Genomic DNA, 12,037 nt, shown 5'->3' on the forward strand with positions numbered 1-12,037 from the left:
GATGAAAAAATTGCCCTGTTTGTTTATGCAACAAACTCTCCTTTCCGTATGACTGAGAACGCACACTTCATTAACATGGTTCAGTCATTAAGACCAGAATACAGTCCACCCAACAGAGCAGATGTCTCAGACAAATTGCCAGATGAAGTGTATGAAAGAGAAATTGAGCGGTGTGCAAAAGGTCTAGAGGGTGAAATTGTTAACCTGAGTCTTGATGGGTGGAGCAATGTCCACAATGATCCTGTTGTATGTGCTTGTGTGACAACAGAAAAAGGGAATGTCTTCCTTACAGAAAAAATTGATACAACAGGAAATGCACACACAGCAGAATACTTACAAGAAGTAGCAGTAAAAGCTAGAACAAACTGAAAAAAAAATTCAAATGTCTAGTCACAGACAATGCTGCAAATGTATCCAAGATGAGAAGAAATTATTTAGCAGAGAGTCCCAAGCTAACAACATGCCTCTGCAGTGCTCATTCGATGTACCACCTAGCCAAAGGCTTCAGTGTTCCAGAAATAAAGGCTAATGTTGTTGAAACTGCAAAATACTTCTGTAACAATCACTTTGTAGCAGCTGCTCTGAAAAAAGTTGGAGGAACCAAGCTAACTCTCCCACAAGATGTACGATGGAACTCAGTAGTGGACCGTTTTGAGCACTAGATCAAGAACTTGCCTAATCTGATGACAGTTCATGAAAAAACAGATGGCACTGTCACAGCCAAAGTTCTTAGCATTGGGTTTAAGAGAAATGTTGAACACATGCCGAGTACCCTGAAGCCTATTTCTGTAGCCTTGAACAAAATGCAGGGAAATAGCTGTTTTATTGCTGATGCTGTTGAAATTTGGAAGGAACTGAGTGAGATCTTAAAAAGAGAAATATGCAATGACAGAGGTAAATTACAAGCACTAAAAAAAACAAATGGGACAAGGACTATCTCCAGGTCATTTTCTTCCAAATATTCTCAATACTTGGTACCAGGGTCAAACCTTAACTGCTGAAGAAGATGAGCTGGCTAGGACATGGACATCCAGCAAACATCCCTCCATAATGCCAACTATAATAAACTTCAGACCTAAGGGTGAACCATTCAAGAACTATGTGTTTGCTGATGATGTTTTAAAGAAAGTCACTCCAGTGAACTGGTAAGAAGTCATTCAAGCTCTTGGATTCAGAGACTGTTGAAGTGATAATCTCACTTTTAACAGCAATAGCTTCTTCTGCTTCCGTAGAAAGAATATTTTCTTCCTCTAAACTAAATCATTCCGAAGTGAGAAATTTTTTGGGACCTGAAAAAGCAGGAAAACTTGTTTTTCTTTTCCAGATTATGAACAAACAGGAAAATGAAGGTGAAGACGACTGAGTTAGCAGCAGAATATTTTAAGTTTCTCATGTTGACCTGGCTCACATAGTTGATTTAAATGAAATATTTTTTTTAAAAAAAAAATTAACTATTTTAATTAAAAACAATTTTAAAAAACAAACCTGATTTTAAAAAACTTGAATGTTTAACTAAATTCAAAAATTCATATGCTTGTTTTGTTAAAATATTATATGTTTGCTGTTGAAGAAAAAAAATCCAGAATACAGAACGTTGTTGTTTTAGTTAAATAAAACAATTTAAATGTCTCTCTGGTGATGTTCTCCTCCTAATGCAGCCTGGCAAGAAAATCCTCCAAATATTAATGATTAACCCGTTGAATTGGAGACAGTTCGCCTCCCAATGACTTCATAAATATCTGCTTCAGTTACCTTTGGTAAATGTAATAACCAAACAATCATTCATTTTCTGGTATAACTCTAAAACGAATCTGAAAAGTTTTCAAAATAAATCACTTTAAAAATGTATAGTGTGTACCTTCTAAAAATGAAACCTACATCTATCTCTGAGTTGTGAAAAATATGTATTAAGGTTATAACGACCAACAAGAATGCACTTTTATGTAGCAATCCATGATGAGATCGAGTCTTCCTGACTAGCGATTTACATCATGATTTAAATCAAACTCACCCTGTGTTTTTCAGAAACTGAAAGTGAAAATGTAACCCATCTGCTGGTTCTTCCTTGCAGAAATTCTATTTTACAGTTTTCTGTTTTCAGATCAATTTGATAATTAAATTTTAATTGGTTAACCAGATGAAAAGGCTAAATAGAAGCACACAGAACAAATTAGTTGTCCTCTATTTTAAGCATTATACTTGCTGCAAGATCTGAGTCAAACACTTAATATTCAGGCACTGAAAATAACTTACCCATACTGTGGAGCTCCTGTTTTAATATCTCCTATGGTGACATGAACATCATCCTCATCATCATCGCTGTCACTGTCACTGTCATCCTCAGCCTCTGTCACCTTCTTCAACAAAAACAGACATAAAAGGTACAATCAGATATTTGCCTAAAATATCATAGACTTAAGCATCCATTCCAGAGAACTTTGATGGAAAAACAAAACAAGTTAATTTATACTTTTTGGCTTACAGCTGGCATCTACTGCTTAGCACAACAGGGTGCTACCAGGAAAACCAAACTTATCCATTGAGTCTACGTAAACATTGATGATATCTGGATGCAAAGGGGTGATAAGACTTAAGTATCTTGAATGTCAATACACTATTTGTGAAATGCAACATTTTGCATAGTAAAGAAAAACTGGTTTTGGCTACCCAAGACCGCAGTTTGTCTACCTAGTCCATAACAGTTCAGCTCTTCCATCACCTGCTCAACATGGAAAGAATACAAAAATAAGAGAAAACAAGTTCTCTGCATCTTTATTTACACTTTCTCAGCAAATCAAATACTAATATATACAAATGCTGGTAAAAACAATGGTCAGGTACATGAAATTCAGCAAACATCAAAAATTTTCATTAAATAATTTACATAAACAATTTCTTTTTTCTACAGCTGGGTGAATACTACTCATCAAATAACCTATTCAATGTATACCAATAATAGTCCTTGAATAAATTATCTGATTTTTTCCTGTTACTCAGGAATTTATAAAATTAAGGCATACTGTTGATACAATATGTATACCCTTCCTATTCCTCCTTTTCCCTTAATAACCTTAATTTTATTAACATGTCTTAATATACGGTTCTTCTCTGTAGCATACAAGTTAATTGCCTGGAGATGCAAAAGGGGGAAGGGGCAGACGTTATTAGAAATGAATATTAACATGCATACACATTTAAAACATTGTACTAACTAGTTGTCTCCATGTGTCCAAAATATTAAAACCATTGTTCATTTACAAAATCAGAATTATCCCCCCAAAAAAAAGTTTGCAGCACTAATAGTAATTAGCATTTTCACAGTGCTTTTAATCCGACAACCACAAAACACTTTCCAAACATTAGATAAGTTTCAACATTCCTATTAGGTCATTGTTAGACCCATTTTAAAGGTAATTCTTAGTGAAAGGTTAACCCACGAGAGACACAGAAGGTGACAGAAAAAGTACCGTTTCGGGTGTTAAGAAATTTCTGGCAAGCATTGCACATAAAAAATGAACTGAAAATTAGCCAAATAAAGTGACAACTTACAAACTAACATGTAAAGTCAGTTACTTTAGCGAAGTTCTTTAGTCACTGAAATTATCACTGCCCCATGTGAAAGCAAAGCGTATTAACTAATGTCTGTAATATATATTTAGAATTACCGTTTTCACTACACCATTTTCAGCAGCTTCCTCTTCATTTGCAGAAGGAGGTGGAGCACTTAAAAACAGAAAATGCAAGCTAGTTACTACGTGTACCTACATGTTACAGTGAAAAAGCACTGATACAGTATTTTGAAGTACAGTCAATGTCCCAGCAGTCTTTTATATGACTGCTAAGCAAAAATATTCTAAGAGATAGTGTAAAGTTGACATTAAGTTATCAGGTGACACAAATTATGTGAACTAGATATTTTTTGAGTACTGTATTTTCAATTTTTCACCATGTTTGGATCCTATACCTATTGAAGTCATAAGGGAGCTTTTTCATTGAGTATAACAGGAGGAGGATTTGGTCCTTAGTATGCAAAATGAGGACTCAGATTTTACAATGACTAGGTTGTTTAGACACGTCTTCGATTAAAATGGTGAAAGATGTGTGCCTAAACATCCAAGAATGCTTCAAAAAAATCTCTATCAAGGTTTCTTTTTCTTTTTTTATCTGGCACAATAGTATAAGATATTTTAAATACAACATTTGATTGGCCTTTAAATTTGTTGTAACCCGATTTGTAATGTCCACCAGTTTTGAAAATTCTGTTTTTTTTTAAGTCATTGTGGCACTCAAATTTATAAACAAGTTAAGGCAATAGCCAGTGTTTTGTTGCTTCTGAGACAGCAAAAACTGACTACTAAACTAAATTTCTAACACTTTGTTGACATCCTTGTTTATGTTGCTTAACAAAACAAAACAACATACAAGAGCCACGCTGACCAATGCTCCTTAACTGAAAAAGAGAATACTGGTACTTAAAATTATTTCCTCAAGCCACTGGCTGGAGTATAGTATCAGGGGGTAGCCGTATTAGTCTGTATCCACAAAAACAAGAAGGGGTCCGGTGGCACCTTAAAGACTAACAGATTTATTTGAGATGGGGTCTGTTGTCCCAGCTTCTTTCTGGATGGGTAATCAGTCAAAAAAAAAAATTCAGTACTAACTTAAGTTGGCAACACTCCCTATGCTTCAATGAGAGTTGTATCTGCTCGTTACCAGGACTGAATGTGGTTTTGGGATTCAAACCTAGGTGTTTCACATCACTGTTGACACACTGGCTACTGGAATTACAAGAATGGAGACTAGAGCATTAGTAGTAGTACAACCTTCCCCACTCTGTCCAAACCTGAAATAAGCCAATTTAGGGGTTAGGAGGTAGTTTAGTATCCATTCTACACACTGCCAACAGTGATGCCAATTACTGTCAATCAGGACGGTTTGTTTTGTGGTCAGGTGTGGCACTATTGACTAAAAACTCCAGGAACCAACTCATTTAACAGCTGATCATTTTAACTACCACATAGTCAATACTCTAAAAAGAAAACAGATTTTCCAGTGTGACATTAATTATGAGATCATTACAAAGCCTTAAAAATAACCAATACATCAAACAACTAGTCCAGCACATTTTATTACTATGGCAAATACAATTTAAAGTTTATTTGCCACAGAGCTGGTTCAATAAGCATGAAAATATTTTTGATTAGACACGCTCAAGTACAGTGAATCTCGGAGAATGCAGGTACATTATTAACTTTCCATGGCTCTGTGTTCTTTCAGTATTTCTTTTCATCATCAGCTGTACTCAAATGTGACAAATCACTTTTACTGCACACCTAACTAAGCAAACTAGCACGATAGCCATTTTGACAAAAGTTTTTGAAATGGAGCTGATGGCAGCAAGATTAGGAAATCAAACAACTACACTGAAGGTTAGATTCCCAAGGGGGACTTAAGCCCTCTGCCACCTAGTGGAATTCACAACCCTGAGTTGGCTCCCCACACAATGCACAGGGAAAGTTAGGTGCCTAAAAATAAGGGATTCACAGACGTCAGCATGCTTGGTGGAGAGCTGCCTAAGCTAACCAGTACAAAATGATGAGAGAGTGAAGCCTAAATACTATCCTTTAAAGGTGATTAGGCAGCAGCTGAGCAGTAGTTTAGTGAATGCCAGTGGCACGTAAATGTTGGACTTTGTGAATCTAGCCCCAAGGGTCTGAAAACCTAGAAAAGAAGAAAGCCTCACGAGCATTTCAATGAAACACTATGGGGAAGAAGAATCTGGAGATTATTTAGAGAAGATATTAGAAAATCAGAAGGCAACAAGATAGTGTAATTTCCACCATCAATATCAGAAGACTCACCAATATGAAAGTAGTATTAGAAAACAGATTGAAACAAAAGGGATTATTTCATTATTAGAAATTTGTTTAAATTTTCATTGACTCCTGTCCACAAATATGACCCCGTGGATAGCAAAACTGGATTCAAATGTTTACGAGTAATAGATACAGTGGAACATGATCATAATCGATCATATATAATGATTCTACTTCCATATGAAGGGAGTATGCAAGTCCGAAATTGCCTGAGTGCATTTTAGTGGACTTTCATTCCTCTTATAGTGAAGCTTCACTCCATTAGAACTGAATCCACTGTGGAATACAGAAGTCATTACATAACAGACAGCTGTAAAGCACTGAATTTCAAATCTCTACCCCACCATTGCCCTCTGGAGGGAGGGGTAAAAAAAAATTCAGTCTTGATGCAGTTGCTCCAGAAAATTCAGAGAAGAAAGGCCAGTCTTGCAATAGTTGTTTCCAGCAGGGAATAAAGCACTTACTACAGCTACTCCACATTGTGGCCTTGATGACACTGAAAATTATTAGCAATTCTTCCACCATTGGTTAAACACCAATGCAGCCTCAGCATCAGTGTTTGCAAAGGTGGAAAAGGTTGAATATATTGGTTTAGTCCTTTAACATTGTCATCTAACCCTGCTCTGAGCTAGTTACTATGGGTGACTATAAGCAGGCTTCGAAGGATTAGATTTTTTAATTGGTACACATGGATTTCTCGATACACACACACACAAACAGAAATACATTTCCATAGATGATAACCAAAATTTACAGATAGGCAGAGTATAGAGTCAACATCCAGTGATTTAGACTTTTTACTATTCATTCATAGTGAATTTGTAACAACAGGTATAATTTGTTGATTTCAGGATATTCATTTGTATATTTTGACATGTGCTGCTGAAAAGTTGTGTTTTAATGGTTTATAAAGCTTTAACTTTTTGAATCTCAACATCTACTTTCATTCAATAATTTCCTGACTCCCATAATTTCCTCCAACTGTGCTAATTTTTAGCATTTTTCTATTTTTATCAATATAAGCAATATTATCTGCTGAAATTATAAAAGAAGAAAATTATTGTCACGCTTATCTATAGGTTATAGTGAAAAAAAAACCCCACACTAAAACAGCATGTCTAGATGACACAGTAAAAATGCCAGATCTCTAATCTACTTTAGCGCTTCCATCAGCAACAGCAGAACTGCATTGCGCTAGACTAATGATGGGAAAACTTCTAAAAGGCTCAGATTTGTAAAGGTACTTCGGCATTGCTGAGCTCACTGTCACGACACCTGATTTAAGAACCTAAATCTTTTTTCAAAAGGGATTTAGGCACTTAGGAGTGTAAAACCATAGACTGTGGGGATCAGACTCTAAAACAATTAAGCTCTGCAAATCTGAGCACAGCAACACCTAAATACCTGGGCCAAAGTCTTCAGTGTAGTTTCAGCCTAGAAATGAAGATGCAGCCTTCCCGAGTTATATCTTTGCACGATCTCAGTCTCCACACCCTGCAGTTGCAGGGGATACTGGGCACAGCTGCAGTTGTGGGGACGTCTGGATGATCTCTGTCACCAAGTTAAACCAACGCTTGGCTCAGATATGCTCTTGGATGAAGGAAAGCTGGTTGACGTTAAACCACTGTAAGACTTAGGTTATACTGACAGGTAGAATAAAATGCCAAGAAGAGTTTGTAGGCACTGTGCAATTTAGGAGGCTTTCCTGGATTTCTTGCTGAAGCTAAACTCTCACATAGCAGCACATACAAGTAACATGTTCTACTATCTCTCGCTGGCCAGAAGGCATGTCCTATCCTTGTGAATAACAACCTGGCTTTGGTAATTCATGCCTTTGTCATCTCCTGCCTGAACTGCAACAATACAATCTATGTGGGCCTGACAGTTCCACTGCTGAGGAAATTAGAATGCAGCAGCACATCTCCTCACTAACACAAGATACTGTGAGCATATCACACCTGCCCTCTGCTCGCTACAGAAAATCATATCAAGTAGAAGATTTCAGTCCTTACCATCAAGGCACTAAGTAGCCTGGTCAAGGGATACCCAGAAAACACTTACTGCTCGGGAATCTCAGTCATTCTTGACAATTCCACTCCTCAGGAACAATTTTAAAAGGGTTAACTGAAATCTAACATGTACATCCCCAACAAGTCAATCCCCAGGAACATTCAGTATATGTTTCAACCCTAGAATCTGACTTTAGGAACACTCTAATCAAGTCAAACGAATAAAAACCAAGAACTAGCAAAAATTAATGGTTCCATGCTGATATTTTTAATGTCATATTTATCGTTCTGGATGCCTTTATTGGTCAATATCTTTTGTGTCACGTGCCCTCCAAAGAGAGCAGTAACCCCTGGAAAACAGAGCGAAATGTTCTTATTTCACTGTAGCTTCTATGCTGAAATTTTATATCTTTCATGTTCATTGCAAATACTGTAAATTACAGCAGATATCCCTATGCCTCCTATAACAATCCATTTAAGTGGGGTGGCAGGGGTCCCTCGTTCTACAGTAGTAGGCTCCCAATGTAACAAAAGCTATGTTAAAGAAATCTGTTAGTCCTTTCTATAGTGATATAGATCAGTGCCACTCAAAGTGGTGGTCCGTGGACCGGTGCCGGTCCGCAAGCCATCGGCTGCTGGTCTGTGTGCACATTGGAAAAAAAAACTGCCAGTCCCCCACATCAGATAGCTTGAGAAGCACCAATATAGATAACCCTGAACTAAAAGTGAACTTTCATATTTAAGACCGAACATCCCAAATTCATTTAAAGTTAGACTTACAAGTGGCTATCACTTCGCAAGAAACAGGTGTGAAATGATTTGTTCTGAATACACTTTTTGCAAAACTACATTAGAAGATTCACAACTGTCAAGACACTCATAGAATCATAGAATATCAGGGTTGGAAGGGACCTCAGGAGGTCATCTAGTCCAACCCCCTGCACAAAAGCAGGACCCATCCCCAGTTAAATCATCCCAGCCAGGGCTTTGTCAAACCTGACCGTAAAAACTTCTGAGGAAGGAGATTCCACCACCTCCCTAGGCAACGCATTCCAGTGTTTCACCACCCTCCTAGTGAAAAAGTTTTTCCTAATATCCAACCTAAACCTCCCCCACTGCAACTTGAGACCATTACTCCTTGTCCTGTCCTCTTCTACCACTGAGAATAGTCTAGAACCATTCTCTCTGGAACTACCTCTCAGGTAGTTGAAAGCAGCTATCAAATCCCCCCTCATTCTTCTCTTCCGCAGACTGAACAATCCCAGTTCCCTCAGCCTCTCCTCATAAGTCATGTGTTCCAGACCCCTAATCATTTTTGTTGCCCTTCGCTGGACTCTTTCCAATTTATCCACATCCTTCTTGTAGTGTGGGGCCCAAAACTGGACACAGTACTCCAGATGAGGCCTCACCAATGTCGACTAGAGGGGGACGATCACGTCCCTTGATCTGCTCGCTGTGCCCCTACTTATACATCCCAAAATGCCATTGGCCTTCTTGGCAACAATGGCCCACTGCTGACTCATATCCAGCTTCTCGTCCACTGTCACCCCTAGGTCCTTTTCCGCAGAACTGCTGCCCAGCCATTCAGTCCCTAGTCTGTAGCTGTGCATTGGGTTCTTCCATCCTAAGTGCAGGACCCTGCACTTATCCTTATTGAACCTCATCAGATTTCTTTTGGCCCAATCCTCCAATTTGTCTAGGTCCCTCTGTATCCTATCCCTGCCCTCCAGCGTATCTACCGCTCCTCCCAGTTTAGTATCATCCGCAAAAAACTCACCTAGCTTTTTGTTCCTCTGGTCTCTCTGGTTCATTTTCATCTGTCAAAAGAAAAACACATTAGTTAAGAATTATGTATTAGAAACCATGGAGTCAAAAATAGCAGAGTATCTTGCAAGTTCTAATTCTGATCCTATACCAAATGACTTTATGTAAACAATGATCCCTTTTAAATATGCCACTAAATAAAACTGTGGACCCTCCAATCCTGAGTTGGATCTGTGTGGTCAGACATGTGAACCAACACAGCACCCCACTTAAGCCAACAGAGCTCCACAAACAGACCCTTTGTGGTATCAGGGTTTTAGTTTGCAGGCAGCATTAATGTGGTTAGGGTAAATGGGTATGTCTACACTGCAGCTGGAAGCAAGCCTCCCAGTCAGGGAAAACAGACTCGTGCTTGTGAGGCTCAAGGTAGCATGCTAAAAACAGCAGTGTTGATGTTGTGGCTTGGGCTGAAGCTCAGGCTCTCAAGCCCACACAACACCTTAGGTTTGACAGTCCAAGCTCTGAGCCCAGGCCACAATGTCCACACGGCTATTTTTTAGTATGCTAGCTGAAGAGTCTGTCTACCCAGTCTAAGACACTCACTCCCAGTGGCAGTGTAGACATACCCAAGGAAGTCAAGCTCTACAAGTTTCAAACCAAAAAGAGAAAGAGCAATTACAGTATTTCAAACTTGTTTTCATTTTTAGGTCACTTATTTACTGTTATCATTATATTGAAATGTGAGTTATGTACATGAAACTTTAATTTACAACAAGAAGCGTCTAAGACAGTTTATTGGTGTTGAGAATTCAAAGAATTTTAAGACAATTTATATAAAAGGCATGACAGAAAATAAGGCTTTGATCTTGCTATCTTTATTCAGGCAAGCAACCCCATGGATTTTGGTGAAACTACTCAGGTGAATGAAGGCTGCAGTAATGGTCCCTAAATATGTATTCAGTACTCCCATACCAATCACACCCCAGGATTTACTGGAAGCATCTGAACCACTACTACCTCTCAGAAAACGAAACCCCTCTTAGCGCACATCTATTATGAGCAGTCATTATATTCTAAGCCTCCTTTCCAAAACGAGTGGATTTGGTACAGATTATAGACTGAAGCATTATATGAACCCAGTGTCCAAACAACCTTTTCCTCTTAGCTCTTCTACAGCCAATGGTACAGTCGCTATACAGAATAGGAAACTACACTTGAAAATACACATTTTAAATCTGTGGTATTTCAGAGGAGTCTAGATATAGGAAGTGCCTAAATAGGATGGTGATGGCGAGGTTACGAGACCAGAGAGAATCATGGACTTTTTAAAAGGGGTCGCACACAACAAGCAGCGGCCTCAGGCCCGAGGAGGAGGGGATAACGAGGGGAGCGCTGAAGACCCTCGGGCGGCCAGGCAGTAGGCGGGGACCAGGCCGAAATGGGGCGGAGGGGCCCAGGGCCGCAGATCACTATAATTATCTCACTAGTTATTAGGAGACCCGGGGTGGGCCATGCCCAGCCCCCAAGCCGGCCGCATTAGCAGGTGGTTCCAGCACCAGCAGGCCCCCGGAGCGGCTCCCGCGGGAGGTGGGCACGCGGGGAGCGGGGCGGGAGGGAGCCGGCCCGGCCCGGCCCAAGGAGCCGGCCTAGCCGATGGGGACAGTGAGTGCTGCGCACGCCGGGGCCTAGCGCTCCCCTTCCGGCCTGTCCCCGTACCGCGGCGCCAGGGAGGGAGCCCGCGGCGGCCGGGCCAGGCCGGGGCCTAGGAAGGTCCGTACCGCCATAGAGCCACTCCTCCTCCTCATCCCCGCCGGTCCCGCTCAGGTCCGCCGCCAGCCGCTCCACCTCGCCGGTCGACATGGCCGCCGGCCCCTGCCGAGCGCAGACACAGGCGCCGGCTCCCCGCGCGGGCCCCGCAGGCGCTTCTAGCGGCAGCCGAGGAGCTCCGAGCGGCGGAGGCCGGTGTGTGCAGCGCCCGCCCCTCCCCCACCGAGGAGCCGCCGCTCGCTCGCTCGCTCAGCGCTTCCCCTCCCCCCGCCGAGTGACTGACACACACACAGGAAAGGGCCGGCCCCGCCGCCCCCGAAGCACTAGGACGCCGGGCCGGCCCCCGCTGGGGGCAGGACAACGGGGGTTGGGGCGGGGAAACGGGGCCTGCCCCCTCACCCGGTAGGGCCTAGTGCGGGAAGGAGTAAGGTGGCCTGGCCCTTGCGGCATAATGGGGAGAGAATCCCCTCTGGGGGGGCGCCCTGCGGAGAAGGCTACAGGGCCGGCCTGCCTTAGGCCCACAACTATCGTGTCGGGCCCTGGGCCCGGGTAACTGGTGCCACAGAAGCGGGGGCTGCTCCCTGCAGCTAGGGGCGGGGGGAAGACACACTTGCCAGCCAC

At 41.3% G+C, this 12,037-nt stretch overlaps 1 protein-coding gene across 8 annotated transcripts in view; it reads right to left on the reverse strand.

Moving 5' to 3' along the window:
- FIP1L1 (factor interacting with PAPOLA and CPSF1) overlaps positions 1-11,653 on the reverse strand; it is a 70,889-nt gene extending 59,236 nt beyond the window's left edge. For 2 of the 8 annotated variants that reach the window (XM_084625838.1, XM_084625839.1), the window contains exons 1-4: positions 11,428-11,651; positions 9,663-9,702; positions 3,666-3,723; positions 2,254-2,357 (exon numbers count right to left, since the gene is read on the reverse strand). In XM_084625838.1, coding sequence (XP_084481964.1) covers positions 2,254-2,357; positions 3,666-3,723; positions 9,663-9,702; positions 11,428-11,509 — 284 coding nt within the window. In that variant the 5' untranslated portion in view covers positions 11,510-11,651. Of the gene's footprint in view, positions 1-2,253; positions 2,358-3,665; positions 3,724-9,662; positions 9,703-11,427 lie in introns of all 8 variants that reach the window. The other 6 variants (XM_084625841.1, XM_084625842.1, XM_084625836.1 and 3 more) reach the window with 5 other exon arrangements.
- Between the last annotated feature and the right edge of the window lie 384 nt (positions 11,654-12,037).

This window comes from Lepidochelys olivacea (assembly GCF_965140295.1).
Source record: "Lepidochelys olivacea isolate rLepOli2 genome assembly, chromosome: 4".
Lineage (NCBI taxonomy): Eukaryota > Metazoa > Chordata > Testudines > Cheloniidae > Lepidochelys > Lepidochelys olivacea.